Source organism: Henckelia pumila, unplaced genomic scaffold, assembly GCF_033568475.1.
Source record: "Henckelia pumila isolate YLH828 unplaced genomic scaffold, ASM3356847v2 CTG_270:::fragment_1, whole genome shotgun sequence".
In the NCBI taxonomy this organism is placed as follows: Eukaryota; Viridiplantae; Streptophyta; class Magnoliopsida; order Lamiales; family Gesneriaceae; genus Henckelia; species Henckelia pumila.
Window position 1 is genome coordinate 1,570,298 of NW_027331788.1, and position 24,620 is coordinate 1,594,917.

At 38.6% G+C, this 24,620-nt stretch overlaps 1 protein-coding gene across 1 annotated transcript; it reads right to left on the reverse strand.

Moving 5' to 3' along the window:
• Positions 1 to 16,684: 16,684 nt before the first annotated feature.
• Positions 16,685 to 17,623, reverse strand: LOC140870846 (zinc finger A20 and AN1 domain-containing stress-associated protein 5). The gene has a single exon (XM_073273253.1). It carries the CDS (start codon positions 17,458 to 17,460, stop codon positions 16,984 to 16,986), a length of 477 nt encoding a protein of 158 aa, XP_073129354.1. The 5' UTR covers positions 17,461 to 17,623; the 3' UTR covers positions 16,685 to 16,983.
• Positions 17,624 to 24,620: the final 6,997 nt, after the last annotated feature.

Here is a 24,620-nt window from a genome sequence, read left to right on the forward strand (position 1 = left end):
TCCCATGGGATTGGCTCATATTATTGGGGGATCCACATGGAGACCGTCCATCACAACTTAATATTGATGGGTCATCTTGACATGTCACAATAAACGGCGTCATATTATTGGGCCCTTATTGGATATGAGGTAAAAACGTGGAGGTTGCTTTGGAAGCAATTGGGCTCTACCTTTTGAAAATTGTGGTTGGCTGATTTTATTCGGGACCATAGTTTGTCAATTGGACTCCATGTTCTCACTAAGGAAAACAGTTTTCCGTTTTCACTAGAGGGTAGTGAAATCGTTAAAATAGTGGGAGTGAGATTCATAAAATAAATTTCGCCTTTTTTATGTCTTAGTAAATTAATTAAACAATCACTGATATTTGTCTGTTTCTTTTCAGTATTTCATAAAGATGAATTCGCGTAATCCACTTTTCTCGATCCTCGAACAAAATAAATTGACTGGCGCAAACTATACGGAATGGTTCCGTAAGTTGAAGATTGTCTTGACTTCGGAGAAGATGCTCTACGTGTTAGAAAAATCTCCTCCGAAGGAAGCACTAGCTGACATAAGTCCAGAAGAGTTAGCCAAACTTGATACATGGTGGGACCATGATATCAAGGTCAAATGCTATATGCAAGCATCGATGTCTGATGAACTCCAGAGGCGATTTGAGGACACCGTGAATGCTGCTGACATTCACGTACAACTCAAGGAACATTTTGGGGCTCAATCGAGAGCTGAAAGGTTCGCTACTGTAAAGGAGCTAATGACGTGTCGCATGCGTGAAGGGACTTCGGTCCGTGATCATGGGGTACGAGTGATTTGGCTCATACAGAAGTTGGTAACGCTTGATTTGGTGTTGGAGCATGAACTCAACGTGGACTTACTACTTCTATCTCTTCCTTCTTCGTTTGACGGATTTGTGGTGAATTTCAATATGAACAAGATAGAGGCCTCCCTTGAAGAGATGGTCAATATGCTTGTGACATATGAATCCACTTTAAAGAAGGATAAACCGGCTTTCTTGGTGGGCTCTGAAAGAGTGGGTGTCCAGTGAGCCAACTTGTGGCTAAGGGCTTTGATGACTCTTTGTATAAACAATCTTTTGTTTAATATAATTTACACTTTTATTAATGGCAATGACTTTATCTTTCTTCATATTGTTATATTGTGATATACTATTGTTGTTTTGATAAAGACCTTGAATATACTATAGTGTATGTAAGATGTGGTAGAACATGGGGATGTCTATCATGAAACACATCTTATAGTCACTGTATATTCTAAACTGTTCCTAGTCGATTGAGCCGTCCGATAATAAGGATAAGGATCGCTCGAGTGTGAGACTAGCATTTGCGATGCAGAGTACCACGTTTCATTGGTAGGGAACATAGAGATGTTCGAAGCATGCAAATGGATATTCATATGATGAATGATCGAACTACCCTATCCGGACTTTCCAAGTGGTTATCACTTATCGAGTGGATATAGTCCGCGGTTTTGGTTGTACACCATTAGTCCTTACTACTTGAGACATCATTGAGACTCTATATGCTAGTACTGTGCTTTGACTCGTTTATCGACTCTATTGGGGTCATCAGGTGTCGGGATTGGGTACAGTTACAACACATATAGGAGTCGATGCTTTGTTGTCAAGGATTCACCACATACTTGCGAGTGTGGATATCCTATGCGATTTGAGGAGATATTAGTGTGACGAATCTCTGGCCAGAGTACATGATGTGATTTAAGAAATGGTTTCTTAGTAGCACATGCGATGTCACTATTTGATCTTCAAGATGTATTGCATAGTTATCGAATCTCGAGCGACTCTCGATATACCAATGGTTGTTGATTCGATCGAGATATATGGATGAAGGGACCGTACTGTACGCTAACCAAAATCTACTGGTTCTTGTAAGCACTATCAGTGATACCTAGGGAATCATGGGGCGATGTTGCTAGGCGCTCATACCATGATTCGATGGGCAAGTCGGAAATTGTTGTTCCGAGTCACAAGGAGTTGTGAGCCCACGGCTAGCTGTATCCCTGAACCATTGAGGGTCACACAGTGTAATGGATTTTTAATCCCCGTCGAGATAGTTAAATTTAAAGAGTTAAATTTAATGAACGAAGAAGTTGGACTTCTTATTTAAGAGTAGAGGAGTAAGATTTCCTAAAATGACATAGGGATGGCCATTTTTGGAAATCACTGAATTCGGATTCAGAAAAATTTATCTTGACTTTAAAAGGTGCAGAAATGGTTTCTGTGCACATTGGTAAAATCGGTTTATCAATCGGAGTCACGATGAATTTTATATTAATTTCTGAACATGCGGGCTTTGCTTGTCGGGCCTGAACTTATGACTAATGGGCCCTAAGCTGTTAGTGGCCTACATTATAAATAAGTTATTGCAGTACAGAAATTACACACAATAGGTCACAATTTTCGAAAACCTAAGTAATTTTCTAACGTGTGTGGCCGCCCCCCTTCCCTCTCTCGGTCAGAAAAATCCAGTCTGTGATTTTGAATTACAGTCTGGTTTAACGAATCAAATTCGTTAATCTCTTCGTAGAAAACTTCTGATAGATTTTCTAGTGCAATCTATCAGAGGGATTAAATCTCTATTCATGGACCTGATTGAAGAACAGTTCATCCATCGGTTCCAGGGAGATACAACAAGAGCAGAGAAATATGTTGGTGTCCAAAATCTCGATACGAGATTAAAGGTAAAAATTTTATAATTGTTATTTAAATTTTTACACACACGTAATTTAATCGTAAAGATTTGATACCCAATATGGAATCGTTCCATATAATAAATGTTTTTAAACTTCCGCTGCACCGGGTATCAATCTTGTTTGATCTGAAAGCCGCGCACTACAACAGTGGTATCAAAGCCAGGTTGCTCAGATCAAGCGATTAAATAAATCGATTGTACAAAAAAAAATTTTTTTTTAAGCCTCGGTTTTTGAAACAAAATAAATATTTTAAAATAAAAATATTTTTTTCGGGCAAAAACCCGGGCAGCGATTGGATCGCTGCCCGGGAGGGGCAGCGATGGTCGCTGCCCTGCGCAGCGCTGGGCGCTGCACAGGGCGGCACGGCGCTGCCCATGGGCAGCGATGTGATCGCTGCCCAGGGTAGCGATCGTCGCTGCCCTAGGGGCAGCCGGGCTGCCCGGCCCGGGAACGTCCCGGGCGGCCCGCGGGAAAAATTATTTTTAATTTTTTAAATTAAATTTTAATATGTTAAAATTCTATTTTTGGTCCGATCGAAAATTGTTTTGATTGGTCCACGAGGCGTCGGATCGAATTGTTCGAGTCCAAAAATTTTAAAATTGATTTTTGGATAAATTTGAATTTTTGGAAAATTTTAATATTTTATCCTTTAATTGAATTTTGAAATTAATTAATTTTTGGTACAATTGATGATAAGATATGATCTTACGGATATATTGAGTAAAATATGATTTTATGTATAAAATTGGATTTTATAGATAAAATATGATTTTATTTGATAAAAAGATAAAATATGATTTTATATGTAAAATAAGATTTTATGTATGAGATATGATTTTATCTTTTTAAATTTAAATTGCCATTGCATGTTATCCAATAAATTAATTTTGAATTAAATGTTATTGGATAAGGATGATCGATTGCCATGACCAATTTTGTAGGTGTATGTTAGGAATTTACATTTGTTTTATTGTTATTGGTTTTATTAATGGGCCTGGTTTATGGCCCAATATGAATGTCATATGTAATAAAAGTGGGCTTGGTTTATGGCCCGTTCCCACCCCTTAAAAATGTATCCCCTACTTGTCATTGTTATTTATTGTAAATACATTAGATTTAGTGGGAGATCAAGATTTGAAGATGGAGGTGGGCCCAGCAGACAATAAAGACAGAAGAAATGTAAATTGGAAGCAAATGTAATAGGATTGCATTTCATACTGCATATTACCTAGGATTGGACTAAGACTCGTGATTGGCAACCACGGGTCGATTAGAAATGGAATCGATCATCCTATATAATATGTGATATTATAGTTGTATGCATGTTTTAGACAAAATTGTGTGAATCCGACAAGCATACAAAATTTTAAAAATGATGAGACAAATTTTTATAATTAAAAATCCCTCATTTTAAATATGATTTAAAATTGATATCAAGATAAATAAAAGAAATTTAAATTTGTTTAAATGTTCCTACCTTCCATCAACGATCAATGTATGAGATGCTACACGCGGATACGGTCCGGCTCATATTATTGGGGGGGCCCGTTCGTCGGAAAGCTGTACATTGGATCGACACATGTTGTAAGTTGGGTGGAACTCCCATGGGATCGGCTCATATTATTGGGGGATCCACATGGCGACCGTCCATCACAACTTAATATTGATGGGTCATCTTGACATGTCACAATAATCGGCGTCATATTATTGGGCCCTTATTGGACATGAGGTAAAAACGTGGAGGTTGCTTTGGAAGCAATTGGGCTCTACCTTTTGAAAATTATGGTTGGCTGATATTATTCGGGACTATAAGTTTGTCAATTGGACTCCATGTTCTCACTAAGGAAAACAGTTTCCCGTTTTCACTAGAGGGTAGTGAAATCGTTAAAATAGTGGGAGTGAGATTCATAAAATAAATTTCGCCTATTTTATGTCTTAGTAAATTGCTTAAACAATCACTGATATTTGTCTGTTTCTTTTCAGTATTTCATACAATGAATTCGCGTAATCCACTTTTCTCGATCCTCGAACAAAATAAGTTGACTGGCGCAAACTATACGGAATGGTTCCGTAAGTTGAAGATTGTCTTGACTTCGGAGAAGATGCTCTACGTGTTAGAGAAATCTCCTCCGAAGGAAGCACCAGCTGACGTAAGTCCGGAGGAGTTAGCCAAACTTGATACATGGTGGGACCATGATATCAAGACCAAATGCTATATGCAAGCCTCGATGTCTGATGAACTCCAGAGGCGATTTGAGGACACCGTGAATGCTGCTGACATTCACGTTCAACTCAAGGAACTTTTTGGGGCTCAATCGAGGGCTGAAAGGTTCGCTACTGTAAAGGAGCTAATGACGTGTCGCATGCGTGAAGGGACTTCGGTCCGTGATCATGGGGTACGATTGATTTGGCTCATACAGAAGTTGATAACCCTTGATTTGGTGTTGGAGCATGAACTCAACGTGGACTTACTACTTCTGTATCTTCCTTCTTCGTTTGACGGATTTGTGGTAAATTTCAATATGAACAAGATAGAGGCCTCCCTTGAAGAGATGGTCAATATGCTTGTGACATATGAATCCACATTAAAGAAGGATAAACCGGCTTTCTTGGTGGGCTCCTCTTCTTCTGCTAAGAAGGGGCCAAGTACGAAGGGTAAGAAACGTTCTGCCCCACCCAAGAAAGTCGAACCAGAGAAGAAGTACAAGACAAAGGCTTCAAACATGGAAAAATCCAAGGATGTTTGCCATTACTGCAAGAAGCCCGGTCATTGGAAGCGTAACTGCAAGGAATATCTAGAGCAGTTGCGAACTGCAAAGGGTATGTTCTATATTGAAATAAATGTTTCACTTAATACTACTTCTTGGGTATTGGATACCGGATGTGGATCTCACATTTGCAATGATTTGCAGGTGATGACAAGAAGTCGCAGGCTTAGGATGGGTGAGACCCAGCTGAGGCTCGGAAATGGTTCCAGAGTTGAAGCAAAAGCCGTGGGAGATGTTTATTTAATTTTGCAGAACGGTTTTAAGTTACTTTTAAGAGATGTTTTATTTGTTCCGGATTTAATTAAAAACATTATTTCTGTTTCTATGCTTGATAGAGATGGTTATTCTTGCAATTTTGTGAATGGGATTTGCAATATTTACAAGAATGAATGTTTAATTGGAAATGGACAACTTGAAAACGATCTATACAACTTAAAACTAAAAGACGTTCCAATAAATTATGTTGATAAACCGGCAACAACAAACAAAAGGAAAATCGATAGCCAAAACCCGGCAAACCTTTGGCACGCTAGGCTAGGTCATATTTCCTCAAGGAGGATGAACAAGCTAGTGGGAGAGGGCATGTTTGATATGTCTGATATTAACTCTCTACCTACTTGTGAATCCTGCCTAAAAGGAAAAATGACTAAATCTCCTTTTAAGGGGAAACCTGAGCGTAGTCAAAATCTGTTGGATTTGATCCATACAGATGTTTGTGGTCCATTTAGAGTTGGGACTCAATATGGCCACACCTACTTCATTACCTTTACTGATGATTATTCAAGGTATGGGTATTTATATTTAATGAAATATAAGTCAGAAGCATTTGAAAAGTTCAAAGAATTCAAGGCTGAAGTAGAAAACAAGCTAGGTAAAAGTATTAAAGCACTTCGATCGGATCGAGGTGGAGAATACTTGAGCACCGAGTTTTTGGACTATCTAAAAGAGAATGGGATTCTCTCTCAGTGGACTCCTCCTATGACACCACAGCTTAATGGTGTATCGGAGCGTCGTAATCGAACTTTGTTGGACATGGTTCGATCCATGATGAGCTTCACTGAGCTTCCACATTCGTTTTGGGGCTATGCGCTTGAAACGGCGGTATTGTTGTTGAACAACGTCCACACTAAAGCAGTGGACAAAACACCATACGAGTTATGGAATGGCAAAGCTCCTAAGTATTCGTACTTGAGGATTTGGGGATGTCCAGCTTACGTGAAGCGGACAGTGGGAGATAAGTTGGATAGTCGATCCAGCTTATGTTATTTTGTAGGGTATCCGAAGAATTCAATCGGATATTATTTCTATTATCCTGCTGAAACAAAGGTGTTTGTTTCAAGGAATGCCACCTTCTTAGAAGGAGTTCTTATTGGATAAGAAAGGCGAGATGATGGAACTCGAAGAAATTCGAGAAGAACCCGAAATACAAAATAACGATCCTACACCTCAGGAACCATTGCTGGACACGCCTATACCTAGAAGATCCGAGAGGACTTCTAGACCTCCTATTCGATATGGTCTTCTTCTTGAAGGGGATCAAGATGAACCCGATGTTGGATGTGATCCAAGAAACTTCAAAGAAGCAATTTTTGATGCGGATTCAAATTTATGGCTTGAAGCTATGCAGTCGGAAATAGATTCGATGCATACAAACCAAGTTTGGTCTTTAGTAGATCCTCCCGATGGAATTGTTCCAATAGGGTGTAAATGGATCTACAAGAGAAAGCTTGGGCCTGATGGTAAGGTATTGACCTACAAGGCGCGATTGGTGGCAAAAGGTTATACTCAAAGACAAGGAGTTGACTATGATGAAACCTTTTCACCAGTTGCAATGTTCAAGTCCATAAGAATCCTTATTGCCATAGCTGCTTGGTATGACTATGAGATATGGCAAATGGATGTGAAGACTGCTTTTCTTAATGGAGACATTAAGGAAGAAATCTATATGAAGCAGCCTGAGGGGTTCACATCCATGGGAAGCGAGCATAAGGTATGCAAGCTTCAGAGATCAATTTATGGTCTAAAACAAGCATCAAGAAGTTGGAACCAAAAATTTGATGAAACAATAAAAGATTTTGGTTTCATCAAGAATCCGGAGGAACCATGCGTGTACAAGAAAGTAGTTAAGGATGCTGTGAAATTTTTAGTACTTTATGTTGATGACATCCTACTCATTGGGAATGATGTAGGGATGTTGCAGTCAACAAAGATATGGTTATCAGGTAGATTTTCGATGAAGGATTTGGGTGAGGCATCCTATATTCTTGGGATACAGATCTATAGAGATAGATCTAAGAGAATGATAGGACTCACTCAATCAACCTACATCGACACCATATTGAAACGGTTTTCAATGGATGGGTCCAAGAGAGGACATCTACCCATGTGTCATGGAGTTTCTCTATCCAAGTCTATGTGTCCCAAGACTGATGAAGAGATAGAGAAAATGACACATGTACCATATGCGTCAGCCATAGGTAGTATCATGTATGGGATGATATCTACCAGACCGGATGTAGCATTTGCTCTGAGTGTCACGAGCAGATATCAAGCTAATCCCGGTCAAATGCATTGGAAAGCCGTGAAGGACATTCTTAAGTACTTACGAAGGACTAAGAATATGTTCATGGTATATGGAGGAAGAGAACTAAAATTGGAAGGCTATACCGACTCTAGCTTCCAAAGTGACGTGGATGACTCGAAGTCAACCTCTGGATTTGTGTTCATGCTCAATGGCGGTGCTGTCTCTTGGAAGAGTTCCAAGCAGGACACCACAGCGGATTCCACCACTGAAGCTGAATACATTGCAGCATCAGCTGCTGCTAAAGAGGCCGTTTGGATGAGGAATTTCGTCCAAGAGTTGGGCGTCATTCCTGAAGTTGTTGGTCCAGTCCCGGTGTACTGTGACAACACGGGTGCCGTTGCTCAGGAAAAGGAACCAAGGTCTCATCAAAGATCCAAACACGTACTGAGGAAATACCACATCATCCGGGAGATTGTGGAAAGAGGAGACATTACTGTCGAAAGAGTGGCCTCTGCAGACAATATCGCTGATCCACTTACTAAGCCCTTGCCAGGACCATTATTTGACAAACATCGCGAAGCAATGGGTCTACGTAGTATGACTAGTTGGCTATAGGGCAAGTGGGAGATTGAAAGAGTGGGTGCCCAGTGAGCCAACTTGTGGCTAAGGGCTTTGATGACTCTTTGTATAAACAATCTTTTGTTTAATATAATTTACACTTTTATTAATGGCAATGACTTTATCTTTCTTCATATTGTTATATTGTGATATACTATTGTTGTTTTGATAAAGACCTTGAATATACTATAGTGTATGTAAGATGTGGTAGAACATGGGGATGTCTATCATGAAACACATCTTATAGTCACTGTATATTCTAAACTGTTCCTAGTCGATTGAGCCGTCCGATAATAAGGATAAGGATCGCTCGAGTGTGAGACTAGCATTTGCGATGCAGAGTACCACGTTTCATTGGTAGGGAACATAGAGATGTTCGAAGCATGCAAATGGATATTCATATGATGAATGATCGAACTACCCTATCCGGACTTTCCAAGTGGTTATCACTTATCGAGTGGATATAGTCCGCGGTTTTGGTTGTACACCATTAGTCCTTACTACTTGAGACATCATTGAGACTCTATATGCTAGTACTGTGCTTTGACTCGTTTATCGACTCTATTGGGGTCATTAGGTGTCGGGATTGGGTACAGTTACAACACATATAGGAGTCGATGCTTTGTTGTCAAGGATTCACCACATACTTGCGAGTGTGGATATCCTATGCGATTTGAGGAGATATTAGTGTGACGAATCTCTGGCCAGAGTACATGATGTGATTTAAGAAATGGTTTCTTAGTAGCACATGCGATGTCACTATTTGATCTTCAAGATGTATTGCATAGTTATCGAATCTCGAGCGACTCTCGATATACCAATGGTTGTTGATTCGATCGGGATATATGGATGAAGGGACCGTACTGTACGCTAACCAAAATCTACTGGTTCTTGTAAGCACTATCAGTGATACCTAAGGAATCATGGGGCGATGTTGCTAGGCGCTCATACCATGATTCGATGGGCAAGTCGGAAATTGTTGTTCCGAGTCACAAGGAGTTGTGAGCCCACGGCTAGCTGTATCCCTGAACCATTGAGGGTCACACAGTGTAATGGATTTTTAATCCCCGTTGAGATAGTTAAATTTAAAGAGTTAAATTTAATGAACGAAGAAGTTGGACTTCTTATTTAAGAGTAGAGGAGTAAGATTTCCTAAAATGACATAGGGATGGCCATTTTTGGAAATCACTGAATTCGGATTCAGAAAAATTTATCTTGACTTTAAAAGGTGCAGAAATGGTTTCTGTGCACATTGGTAAAATCGGTTTATCAATCGGAGTCACGATGAATTTTATATTAATTTCTGAACATGCGGGCTTTGCTTGTCGGGCCTGAACTTATGACTAATGGGCCCTAAGCTGTTAGTGGCCTACATTATAAATAAGTTATTGCAGTACAGAAATTACACACAATAGGTCACAATTTTCGAAAACCTAAGTAATTTTCTAACGTGTGTGGCCGCCCCCCTTCCCTCTCTCGGTCAGAAAAATCCAGTCTGTGATTTTGAATTACAGTCTGGTTTAACGAATCAAATTCGTTAATCTCTTCGTAGAAAACTTCTGATAGATTTTCTAGTGCAATCTATCAGAGGGATTAAATCTCTATTCGTGGACCTGATTGAAGAACAGTTCATCCATCGGTTCCAGGGAGATACAACAAGAGCAGAGAAATCTGTTGGTGTCCAAAATCTCGATACGAGATTAAAGGTAAATATTTTATAATTGTTATTTAAATTTTTACACACACGTAATTTAATCGTAAAGATTTGATACCCAATATGGAATCGTTCCATATAATAAATATTTTTAAACTTCCGCTGCACCGGGTATCAATCTTGTTTGATCTGAAAGCCGCGCACTACAACAGGCTCCTCTTCTTCTGCTAAGAAGGGGCCAAGTACAAAGGGTAAGAAACGTTCTGCCCCACCCAAGAAAATCGAACCCGAGAAGAAGTACAAGACAAATGCTTCAAACATGGAAAAGTCCAAGGATGTTTGCCATTACTGCAAGAAGCCCGGTCATTGGAAGCGTAACTGCAAGGAATATCTAGAGCAGTTGCGAACTGCGAAGGGTATGTTCTATATTGAAATAAATGTTTCACTTAATACTACTTCTTGGATATTGGATACCGGATGTGGATCTCACATTTGCAATGATTTGCAGGTGATGACAAGAAGTCGCAGGCTTAGAATGGGTGAGACCCAGCTGAGGCTCGGAAATGGTTCCAGAGTTGAAGCTAAAGCTGTGGGAGATATTTATTTAATTTTGCAGAACGGTTTTAAGTTACTTTTGAGAGATGTTTTATTTGTTCCAGATTTGATTAAAAACATTATTTCTGTTTCTATGCTTGATAGAGATGGTTATTCTTGCAATTTTGTGAATGGAATTTGCAATATTTACAAGAATGAATGTTTGATTGGAAATAGACAACTTGAAAACGATCTATACAACTTAAAACTAAAAGACGTTCCAATAAATTATGTTGATAAACCGGCAACAACAAACAAAAGGAAAATTGATAGTCAAAACCCGGCAAACCTTTGGCATGCTAGGCTAGGTCATATTTCCTCAAGGAGGATGAACAAGCTAGTGGGAGAGGGCATGTTTGATATGTCTGATATTATCTCTCTACCTACTTGTGAATCTTGCCTGAAAGGAAAAATGACTAAATCTCCTTTTAAGGGGAAACCTGAGCGTAGTCAAAATCTGTTGGATTTGATCCATAAAGACGTTTGTGGTCCATTTAGAATTGGTACTCAATATGGCCACACCTACTTCATTACCTTTACTGATGATTATTCAAGGTATGGGTATTTATATTTAATGAAATATAAGTCTGAAGCATTTGAAAAGTTCAAAGAATTCAAGGCTGAAGTAGAAAACAAGTTAGGTAAAATATTAAAGCACTTCGATCGGATCGAGGTGGAGAATACTTAAGTACCAAGTTTTTGGACTATCTAAAAGAGAATGGGATTCTCTCTCAGTGGACTCCTCCTATGACACCACAGCTGAATGGTGTATCGGAGCGTCGTAATCGAACTTTGTTGGACATGGTTCGATCCATGATGAGCTTCACTGAGCTTCCACCTTCGTTTTGGGGCTACGTGCTTGAAACGGCGGTATTGTTGTTGAACAACGTCCACACTAAAGCAGTGGACAAAACACCATACGAGTTATGGAATGGCAAAGCTCCTAAGTATTCGTACTTGAGGATTTGGGGATGTCCTGCTTACGTGAAGAAGACAGTGGGAGATAAGTTGGATAGTCGATCCACCTTATGTTATTTTGTAGGGTATCCGAAGAATTCAATCGGATATTATTTCTATCATCCTGCTGAAACAAAGGTGTTTATTTCGAGGAATGCCACTTTCTTGGAGAAGGAGTTCTTATCGGATAAGAAAGGCGAGATGATGGAACTCGAAGAAATTCGAGAAGAACCCGAAATACAAAATAATGATCCTACACCTCAGGAACCATTGATAGACACGCCTATACTTAGAAGATCCGAGAGGACTTCTAGACCTCCTATTCGATATGGTCTTCTTCTTGAAGGGAATCAAGATGAACCCGATGTTGGATGTGATCCAAGAAACTTCAAGGAAGCAATTTCTGATGCGGATTCAAATTTATGGCTTGAAGCTATGCAGTCGGAAATAGATTCGATGCATACAAACCAAGTTTGGTCTTTAGTAGATCCTCCCGATGGAATTGTTCCAATAGGGTGTAAATGGATCTACAAGAGAAAGCTTGGGCCTGATGGTAAGGTATTGACCTACAAGGCACGATTGATGGCGAAAGGTTATACTCAAAGACAAGGAGTTGACTATGATGAAACTTTTTCACCAGTTGCAATGTTCAAGTCCATAAGAATCCTTATTGCCATAGCTGCTTGGTATAACTATGAGATATGGCAAATGAATGTGAAGACTGCATTTCTTAATGGAAACATTAAGGAAGAGATCTATATGACGCAGCCTGAGGGATACACATCCATGGGAAGCGAGCATAAGGTATGCAAGCTTCAGAGATCAATCTATGGTCTAAAACAAGCATCAAGAAGTTGGAACCAAAAATTTGATGAAACAATAAAGCATTTTGGTTTCATCAAGAACCCGGAGGAACCATGCGTGTACAAGAAAGTAGTTAAAGATGCTGTGACATTCTTAGTACTTTATGTTGATGACATCCTAATCATTGGGAATGATGTAGGGATGTTGCAGTCAACAAAGATATGGTTATCAGGTAGATTCTCGATGAAGGATTTGGGTGAGGAATCCTATATTCTAGGGATACAGATCTATAGAGATAGATCTAAAAGAATAATAGGACTCACTCAATCAACCTACATCGACACCATCTTGAAACGGTTTTCAATGGATGGGTCCAAGAGAGGACATCTACCCATGTGTCATGGAGTTTCTCTATCCAAGTCAATGTGTCCCAAGACTGATGAAGAGATAGAAAAAATGACACATGTACCATATGCGTCAGCCATAGGTAGTATCATGTATGGGATGATATCTACCAGACCGGATGTAGCATTTGCTCTGAGTGTCACGAGCAGATATCAAGCTAATCCCGATCAAATGCATTGGAAAGCCGTGAAGGACATTCTTAAGTACTTACGAAGGACTAAGAATATGTTCATGGTATATGGAGGAAGAGAACTAAAATTGGAAGGCTATACCGACTCTAGCTTCCAAAGTGACGTGGATGACTCGAAGTCAACCTCTGGATTTGTCTTCATGCTCAATGGCGGTGTTGTCTCTTGGAAGAGTTCCAAGCATGACACCACAGCGGATTCCACCACTGAGGCAGAATACATTGCAGCATCAGCTGCTGCTAAAGAGGCCGTTTGGATGAGGAATTTCGTCCAAGAGTTGGGCGTCATTCCTGAAGTTGTTGGTCCAGTCCCGGTGTACTGTAACAACACGGGTGCCGTTGCTCAGGCAAAGGAACCAAGGTCTCATCAAAGATCCAAACACGTACTGAGGAAATACCACATCATCCGGGAGATTGTGGAAAGAGGAGACATCACTGTCGAAAGAGTGGCCTCTGCAGACAATATCGCTGATCCACTTACTAAGCCCTTGCCAGGTCCATTATTTGACAAACGTCGCGAAGCAATGGGTCTACGTAGTATGACTAGTTGGCTTTAGGGCAATTGGGAGATTGAAAGAGTGAGTGCCCGGTGAGCCAACTTGTGGCTAAGGGCTTTGATGACTCTTTGTATAAACAATCTTTTGTTTAATATAATTTACACTTTTATTAATGACAATGACTTTATCTTTCTTCATATTGTTATATTGTGATATACTATTGTTGTTTTGATAAAGACCTTGAATATACTATAGTGTATGTAAGATGTGGTAGCACATGGGGATGGCTATCATGAAACACATCTTATAGTCACTGTATATTCTAAACTGTTCCTAGTCGATTGAGCCGTCCGATAATAAGGATAAGGATCGCTCGAGTTTGAGACTAGCACTTGCGATGCAGAGTACCACGTTTCATTGGTAAGGAACATAGAGATGTTCGAAGCATGCAAATGGATATTCATACGATGAATGATCGAACTACCCTATCCGGACTTTCCAAGTGGTTATCACTTATCGAGTGGATAAAGTCCGCGGTTTTGGTTGTACACCATTAGTCCTTACTACTTGAAACATCATTGAGACTATATATGCTAGTACTGTGCTTTGACTCGTTTACCGACTCTATTGGGGTCATCAGGTGTCGGGATTGGGTACAGTTACAACACATATAGGAGTCGATGCTTTGTTGTCAAGGATTCACCACATACTTGCGAGTGTGGATATCCTATGCGATCTGAGGAGATATTAGTGTGACGAATCTCTGGCCAGAGTACATGATGTGTTTTAAGAAATGGTTTCTTAGTAGCACATGCGATGTCACTATTTGATCTTCAAGATGTATTGCATAGTTATCGAATCTCGAACGACTCTCGATTTACCAATGGTTGTTGATTCGATCGGGATATATGGATGAAGGGACCGTACTGTATGCTAACCAAAATCTATTGGTTCTTGCAGGCACTATCAGTGATACCTAGGGAATCATGGGGCGATGTTGCTAGGCGCTCTTACCATGATTCGATGGGCAAGTCGGAAATTGTTGTTCCGAGTCACAAGGAGTTGTGAGCCCACGGCTAGCTGTATCCCTGAACCATTGAGGGTCACACAGAGTAATGGATTTTTAATCCCCGTTGAGATAGTTAAATTTAAAGAGTTAAATTTAATGAACAAAGAAGTTGGACTTCTTATTTAAGAGTAGAGGAGTAAGATTTCCTAAAATGACATAGTGATGGGCATTTTTGAAAATCACTGAATTCGGATTCAGAAAAATTTATCTTGACTTTAAAAGGTGCAGAAATGGTTTCTGTGCACATTGGTGAAATCGGTTTATCAATCGAAGTCATGATGAATTTTATATTAATTTCTGAACATGTGGGCTTTGCTTGTCGGGCTTGAACTTATGACTAATGGGCCCTAAGCTGTTAGCGGCCTACATTATAAATAAGTTATTGCAGTACAGAAATTACACACAACAGGTCACAATTTTCGAAAAAACCTAGTATTTTTCTCTAACAGTGGCCGCCCCCCTTCCCCTCTGCTCAGGAAAATCCAGCCTGTGAATTTTGAATTACAGTCTGGTTTAACGGATCAAATTCGTTAATTCTCTTCGTAGAAACTTCTGATAGATTTTCTAGTGCAATCTGTCAGAGAGATTAAATATCCGTTCGTGGACCTGATTGAAGAACAGTTCGTCCATCAGTTCCAGGGATATACAACAAGGGCAGAGCAATCTGTTGGTGTCCAAAATCTCGATTCGAGATTGGAGGTAAAAATTTATAATTGTTATTTAATTTTTACACACACAATTTAATCGTTAAGTTTTGATACCCATTATGGAATCGTTCCATATAAAATTTTTTAACTTCCGCTGCACCGGGTATCAATTCTGATTGATCTGATCGCCGCGTTTTTCAACAGATTTGAGGCTGAAATTTGCATCTAAAATTTGATCTATGATGAATTCAGAGATTTTGGGATATATTAGTAATGATGTAAATTAATAAAGATCGAAAACTTTGATAAATGAAATTGGTGGTTTTTCCAAATTAGGATGGATTGGAGGTTGAAGATTTACATCATGCTAAGGTTGTAAATCAAGTTATAGTTAATTTTATCGAAATTATAATCGAAAAAAACTCAAACTCGAGCACCGTTGTATGCCTGTCGAGCGAGTTTGCTAACGAGTCTGCTTAACGAGCTCGTTTGATGAGCCTGAAAACGAGTTTCTTTACGAGTCCAACTCAAGATAGGCTCGTTTAATATGATAAACGAGCCGAACCTGAGCCTTATGATAAAAGCCCGAACCCTTATGTATATCCAATGAATCGAACGTGAGCTTGATACTCTTCGACTCAGCCCATTTACGTACCTCTTTTGCAACCATGCATGTTAAGACAGCGAAAGAAATACCATCTATTCAAAAGCAATTCCGACATATTCAGGTTCCCGATGCAGGAATTGGTACATTGATCAAGATAGGCGAGCATGGGGGTTGGTTGGCTTGTCGAGACGAGTCGAGATTAGAAACCTAACTTCTTGATTACATGAAAAATATGCTTGCATACTCATTCACAAGCCAAAAAGGATTTTTACTTGTTGAAATAATTGTTGGAGACTCAATTCATGGATATGCAAACATGGTGACTTATATTTCGTACATCATCTCCAAACATCTTAAAGAATTTTTTTAGCTGGCATCATATTATTTGGTTGGCGTACCAAAATTGATATAATGATCCACACGAAAGATCCTTTTTTGCCATTTCTTTTTAGTTCAATGTCTCTTCTCATTATAAATGAGTATATCACGACACGATCCTGGCACAGGCATTACGAGTACACCACGGCTGGAGAAGGAACAAATTAAATTGGAGAAGAAGGAAAAATGTTCTTAAAAAAGATACTAATTAATTGTACGTAATGTCTACTAGTTTGATAAAACATATATAAATATAAAATTTAAAGTATGATGAAAGGTAACATGGATTAAAATCTCGTGAATTAATCATCAGAATCCAAAAATCAAACATCACAAACCCAATTTGATATCACACAATCCATATAGATCATCATGTTTCACCCAAAACAATACGAAAAAAATCGGCATACATACGACATCGAATTCGCCTCCATCGGAAGAGAATTTACTACGAAGATCGAGCGCTGATCTTCGAGGCTTCAACAACAGGTAGGAAGGGAGGAAGGGAGAGGTCTCCTTCATTTGCTTGAATAAGCCTGAAGCCATCTCAAATTCTCACGATTTTGGCGGCTTTAACCACAGGATTTTCCTTCGCGATCGCCTCTCTCCCGGCGGCCTTGTAGTCGTAGCTGCACTCGTGGCGGTCGGAGTACCGATGATCGGCGCAGAAGAGCTCGCCGCACCGGCACCTGAACCCGGTCAAACCGACCTTCCTCCGGCATCCAGAACACCTGTTGACCTCTCTCTTCACCGCCTCCGTCGGCAGCTCAGTCTTCAGATCTCCAGTCGTTTCAGCCGGATTCGAGCCCCTCTCCGGCGAGGACTTCCCGGACGCGCCAGATCTGATAACCTCCTCCCCGAACACGTGATTTATCAGCTTCGCTCCAGCTCCGGCGGCGCTGAAACATTTCTGGCAGAGATTATTACCGGAGGTATTACCCGCAACACCGCATTTCACGCACAAAACGATCGTTTCAGGTACGACCTTGAACTCAGCCTCCTCTTTCTCCGTTCTCTGCGCCATAAAATAACAAAATCCCAGAAAAAAAGAAACAGATTCAGAATTCCCCCGGCCCCTTTCGCTCAACAACGATCGGATCAAACAAAATCGAAAGAGAAATAAATAATCGGTCGAGAATTTCAAGAAGACGCGGATGAATGGACTAGGAAGGAAGGAGCGGGTGAGGGGTAGCGGGGGGAATTTGAAGGGGGAAAAGTCGGTAATGGTGAAGCAATGATGACCACATAGATACGCGTACAAGGCAACTTGTGGGAGGGTGAATTGACGCAAATGACCTTGCGATTTTTTGTGGGGTTGTCTCTAGATTACTTCTGACGTGTTATTGCATGCAAAGCCGTTACCATTGTGAATATCAAATTTACTTATTTTAAAATTATCTTTTCTATGAATTACCTATAAATATTTTTCACTCTTTTATGTTTTATTTTTTTAAAAAATATAAATATAAAAGTTTCTTTTACACATTCAAGGTGTGAACATTTTCGCAAGTGTGAATGAAGTAAGGGAGCATATGTGATATGAAAAAATAAAAATGATATTTATTTTTTTCAGAAAAATGTTCATTAAAATTATCTATTGTCCGAGATCTTTTATTAAGAAAGTTGTTAAGCTGCGTCGGAATCTATAAATTTGAAGAAATATAATAGCATAAAATTTTTTACAAATATTATGACATATCATATTTATGCATTATTCTCCTTATAATATAATAATATCAATATTATATGTAAAATAATATTACATGGATAGAAAAAGGAAATATGTATACCTCTTTACCCATACACACGTAAATAAATAAATAAATAAGCCTTCAAAAAAAAAATAAAAAAATAAAAAAGGGGTTGGAATACGTTGGATTCGATTCAGATATAGCTTTCATTAGGAGCCGCCCACTTTGACCGCCCCTTGCTCCTCTAGCACCGTCGTTTTTTGTCAACGTGGTGAACACGTGGACCCTCTTTTCTGTTTTCCACGTGGCATTATTATAGCGGATGTTGCACTGGGTAGATTCGGGTCGGGTCTTCTTCTCGATTCATGATTCGGTTCATGAAGTCGACGATCCGGTTCATCAAGCTGTCGACTGGGTCTAAATATTACACGTGGATTCCACGGTTTTTTTTTTTTTAATGAAGTATGATCGTTGGATCTTATCTCAGGAGATTTCTTAAATACATGGGTGAATTTTCTGGTTTATTTCTATCTATCCTTACACGTAGTTTAATGATCCATCCAAAACATGACATATGTATTAATTAGGATTTTAAAAAATATCATATATAAAAAATTTTCTTAACAAATGAAAAAACATGAACACGTGACATGTATTGAATGGATCGACAAAAAAATACCGAAATGTCGTCATATCGCTTTTATCGTATTGAAAAAAAATTGAATATATCGAAAATTTCGGTATATCGTAAATCATACCGTACTGAAATTTTCGGTATCGGTATCGGTATAAAATTTTTGAATTATCGGTATTTCGGTATACCGAAAAAAAATCGGTATATATGGTAGTATACCGATATTTTTTTTAAAAAAACAGTATAAAAAAATCGATATACACGGTATCATACCGATACCGTACCGAATTTCGGTATTCGATACGGCATCGATATGGATTTATGTCATACCGAAATTTCGGTATACCGATTTTCGGTACGATATAGGTATCGAAATTTTTAATATCGAAATTTTCAGTACGATATACAATATTCGATACGGTATGTGATATACAATACCAAACCACCCCTACATTATACTGCTTCTACGGATAAGATCTGCTCTACCAATTTTTAGACTCGTATCCTCTATTGTTGAGGATTCACAACAGGGAATGATGTTTTACGATGCACCATCTTTTTTTTTTAGTTGGACTTTTTTCTCTCATTTTTTCATGTAGTCCGAAACTTTTTCTTTCGCAAGAAATGTTTCTTCTTTTCTTCTTTTTAAATGATTTTAAATCATAGTAATTTATTTATATGATCATATTAAGTAAAATTCATTTGAACTATTTTTTTATACAGTAAATTATAATTTTTTAGTCCTAATTATATGATTATTTATTAATATCAAGAAGATTTGGCCATGTGTTAGGATCGGTTTGGGAGTGAACAAAACTGCTTGATAAGCTGATGTCTCGAACTACTATAGCAGTTGATTTCCAATATACTTAGTTTTGGTTCAGTTGAGGTTGGTCAACTGAATCCTTTCCTCCTCACGTATCGATGTTAATTTGCAAACAAGTTTGTTGTGCGGAATAATGAAAACCAACAGATGAACTTATGAATTAATGAACTGAAAGATGTAGTGAGTGCAAGAGAGTGATAAACTGAAAGTAAGAACACATATGTTTTTTTATGAATGTTTGGAGATTTAAAAGACTCCTACGTCACCCTTTTTTTTTCACCTCGAAAGGATTCACTCTTGAAGATTTTGACTATTACAATCGACTTGCAACAGCCCACTTCAAGACTTACACTATCGCCTATCCCAAAACTCCTAGAAACACTCAAGAACACAGTTCACAACTGCTTCTTGTTACAACGAGGTTTGCAGCACCTCCATTGATATATCACTAATACAACACTTAGCACTATTTGATCCTCACTGATATGCTATGCTTGAAAGTTCTTGCTAGTGTTCTTCGACTCTTTGATGATAAGCTTCAAGATGATTTCTGCTGATTTTCTCTATTGAGTTGGTAAACTGAAGGAGTTTTAGTTTACCTTTGATAACTTGATATTTATGCGAGATTTATTAGTGAGTCGGATGCTGTTTCTGATGCCCTTGAAGGGTAGGCGGGCAAAAACTCTTTCGAATTCATTTAGTGGCCGTTAACTTGTCTTTTCCGCATACATTCCCTAATATGAATAGTACACTGGCATACTCTGATTTATACGACGTATTATCTTTTACGGAAAATTCTATCCATAAGAGTTGCAGTGATTCAGTCTAGGTCATGCGTACTCTTCGATTTTTTAGTTCACCGTCTTAAGATCAATTTACTTCTTGGTGAACTGATTCAGTTTATCGCCCTGTATTGAATGCAGTTTAGCTCATTTACTCGACTTCTTTACACCACTTCATAGCTTAATTGTCTTCAGTTTAGCTCTTGGTCAAAGTTAACTCAGTTAATGTATTCAGTTAATAAAACGACCCTCACTTAACCTCTAATATTTGAAAGATATTAATATAATGCGGAATTATCAAAAAATTTCGGCATGACCTTTTTTAAAACATTTACAAACCACCTGTCTCAACCAGCACACAAAAGACTGAACTAAACGAAGCAAAAAACTAAACAATGAAACAAGCGAGAATTTAAAATGGAAACAGTTCAAGGTTTGCGATTACCAAAATTTAACTAACAAATGATTAACATGCCAACAAAACAGATCTAGAAGTTCTTAAATTTACATCTAACCAATATACAAAATAAAGACATCAAAACTATCTGTTTAAATAACATCTGCGGAAGACTAGCATAGGTCGAAGGGATGTGCCAAGCCCGCATCGCATTCCACTCAAGAGTCATGTCCCTCGATCTCATCGAAAACATAACCTTCACCAAGCAAAGTAGTGAGCATAAAAGCTCAACAAGTATAAACCATGAAGTAGCGAATGTTTAAAAATACATGCACGATACTTAAAATAATAGTACTTATAATATCTTGAAACTTTCTCGAAGAAGTCTTAAAGATAAAAGGATGGGAGACTTGGAACTAATAAAGGAAACTCACATGCAATGAACTCACTCCATAGATCAAACTCACGCTTGAAATTTTAACTGAAACTCACACTTGAAACTTTAACTTTACTCACGCCTTTAAACATAAACTTTCATAAACTTTAAATTTGAACTTTACTCTGTAACTTTCATAAACTTTAACTTTAAAATTTGAACTTTCCTCTGTGAATTTAGATCCTCGATTGTGACCCTCTGATTTGATCGATCAATGGCCACAGTACTATGTCGGCAAGGACGCCGAAATCTCTTCCGACGCCACATTGCCCCTTTACTCTAATTTGGTCGGGGAGCCGAGAAGTCTTCTGACCCCACACTACATGTCTGATTTGGTGGGGGAGCCAGGATGTCTCCCGACCCCACACTACACGTCTGAAATGGCAAGTGAGCCAAGGCATACCCTGACCCAACATTTCACGTCCTGTCACAATCAACTCTCCTCATTCAAAAGTTTACTTTTTATCAACTGCAAACTTTTTCTTAACTCAACATCAACATAAACTTTCACTTGACTTGAAAATACAAAGATCACACACCCAACTTATGTAAAACTTTACTCGACTCGAATGATGAAACAACGCCCTTGAAAACACCAATTCCAAGGATGAAAACATGATTTTAAATCAAGGAAAGCATGACGGTAGGTGGTTGCCCCTAGGATAATCAAATTACCCAAGTTTCACATTGAGCGTTCAAACCGTAAAATCCATAACTTGACCATTTCTTAACCAAATCAACCTTCATTTGAACCGACACCCTGTGGGGACCTCGGGTTGCTAATATCATCTTAGGGAAATTAATGATTAATAAAACAATTAACCAAGTATTTAAAATAATACTCAAACCAAATAAATTTTTTTTTAAAATCTTGCACCTCGCTCGATCGAACAAACTCACCCGATCGAGCGACCTGGAAATTTAAATTCTCGTGTCTGAGCATATTTTGGCCTCGCTCGATCGGTGGAACTCACCCGATCGAGCGAGCCCAAATTTCCGATTCTCTGTTTTGCATTTTAAATGCCGCGCTCGATCGGTGGAGTTCACCCGATCGAGCGGGCTCCATTTCCAGAAAAACTGCAGAACAAAATTTTGCTGTCAAAACTTGGAACATGGAATAACTCATCATCAAACATGAATTCTAAACATGTTATAAAATCTGAAAACATGCATGCATACATGTAGTAATTTCCTAGCATCAAGCCATACGATTATTACATAAAACGGATCATTTAAAAGATGTTAAACTAACAACATTCAACCAAACATCATAAGTGTTTCATGTCTAAACTTCTCTTAACAAGTTTGATGTATTCAACCGTACAACTTCAGATACAACCCGAGTCCTCACTTGTTAAATTCTCTCCCAAGCTGTCAATGTCGTCTTTGACCAGCTCCTGCTCCCTCTGTTGTCATGCACACATACAAAACAAAGCAACAACCGGATAAAATCCGGTGAGAAATCATTCTCAGTATAATTGACATATAAATCGTTAAATAAATCATATCAACTCTAATCATAATCGACTCAACAGTAGAGTAAATAACGCATATATCGATTAAGAATTGATTCATAAAATGTCGCTGCCATCAAGATTCGTAAACGATTTTGACATGGATATCCATCTATCGTAGCCATTCTTGACTCGAAAATAAGGTCGCCTCAGACCTTGGCAATAGAATCAATTCTATACATATCATATCAACAACATATCGAATTCAAAGATCCACTACCTGAGATGGATCGATTGAAAGAGCGAGTGCCCAGTTAGCCAACTTGTGGCTAAGGGCTTTTATGACTCTATGTATAAACAATCTTTGTTTAATATAATTTACATTCATTAATGACATTTTCTTTGTCTTTCTTCATATTGTAATATTGCGATATACTATTATTGTTTTGATAAAGACCTTGAATATACTATAGTGTAAGTAAGATGAGATAGTGAATAAAGAAAGATCACTATTATGAAACACATCTTATAGTCACTGTATATTCTAAACAGTTCCTAGTCAATTGAGTCGTCCGCTAATAAGGATAAGGATCGCTCGAGATTGAGACTAGCATTTGTGATGCAAAGTACCACGTTTCATTGGTAATGGACATGGAGATGTTCAAATCATGCAAATGGATATTCATATGATGAATGATCGAACTACCCTATTCGGACTTTCCAAGTGGTTATCACTTATCGAGTGGATAAAGTCCGCGGTTTTGGTTGTACACCATTAGTCCTTACTACTTGAAACATCATTGAGACTCTATATGCTAGTACTATACTTTGACTCATTTACCGACTCTATTGGGGTCATCAGGTGTCGGGATTGGGTACAGTTACAACACATATAGGAGTCGATGCTTTGTTGTCAAGGATTCACCACATACTTGCGAGTGCGGATATCCTATGCGATCTGAGGAGATATTAGTGTGACGAATCTCTGGCCAGAGTACATGATGTGTTTTAGGTTACTCGGTTTTCCTAGTAATACATGCGATGTCACTATTTGATCTCCAAGATGTAATGCATAGTTATCGAATCTCGAACGACTCTCGATGCACCAATGGTTGTTGATTCGATCGGGATATATGGATGAAGGGACCGTACTGTACGTTAACCAAAATCTACTGGTTCTTGCAGGCACTATCAGTGATACCTAAGGAATCATGGGGCGATGTTGCTAGACGCTCTTACCATGATTCGTTGGGTAAGTCGGAAATTGTTGTTCCGAGTCACAAGGAGTTGTGAGCCCACGGCTAGCTGTATCCCTGAACCATTGAGGGTCACACAAGTAATGGATTACTAAACCCCGTTGAGATAGTTAAATTTAAAGAGTTAAATTTAATGAAAGAGAAGTTGGACTTCTTAACTAAAGGGAGTGGAATTTCCTAAAATGATATAGGGATGGGTATTTTTGGAAATAACTGAATTCGGATTCAGAAAAAATTATCTTGACTTTAAAAGTTGCAGAAATGGTTTCTGTGCACATTGGTGAAATCGGTTTATCAATCGGAGTCATGATGAATTTTATATTAATTTTTATAATAACGGGCTTGACTTGTTGGGCTTAAGTTATGGATTATGAGCCCTAAGGAGTTAGAGTCCTAACATAATTATAACTTAATCTAGTCTAGAAATTATATATATATACATATGTAGGGTTCGAAATTCTCACTAATTTCCTTGCAATTTTCGAACACTACATAAAATTTCTAAGGGATTTTTTGAAAATTCCTTTCTCTCTTTTGAGAAAATTCGGTCTGTGATTTTTCCGAAAAATCACTTTCTAAATTAACAGATCAAATCTGTTTATTCTCTTCGATAAACATCTGATTGATTTCTAGTGCAATCAATCAGAGGATTTTTGTTTTTTATTCGTGGACTTAATTCCGGAGGTTGATCGTGATAGTCATCGGTTC

Bases quoted from the DNA above. Each gene is read 5' to 3' on its own strand.
- LOC140870846 (XM_073273253.1), bottom strand. From the start codon at position 17,460: ATGGCGCAGAGAACGGAGAAAGAGGAGGCTGAGTTCAAGGTCGTACCT.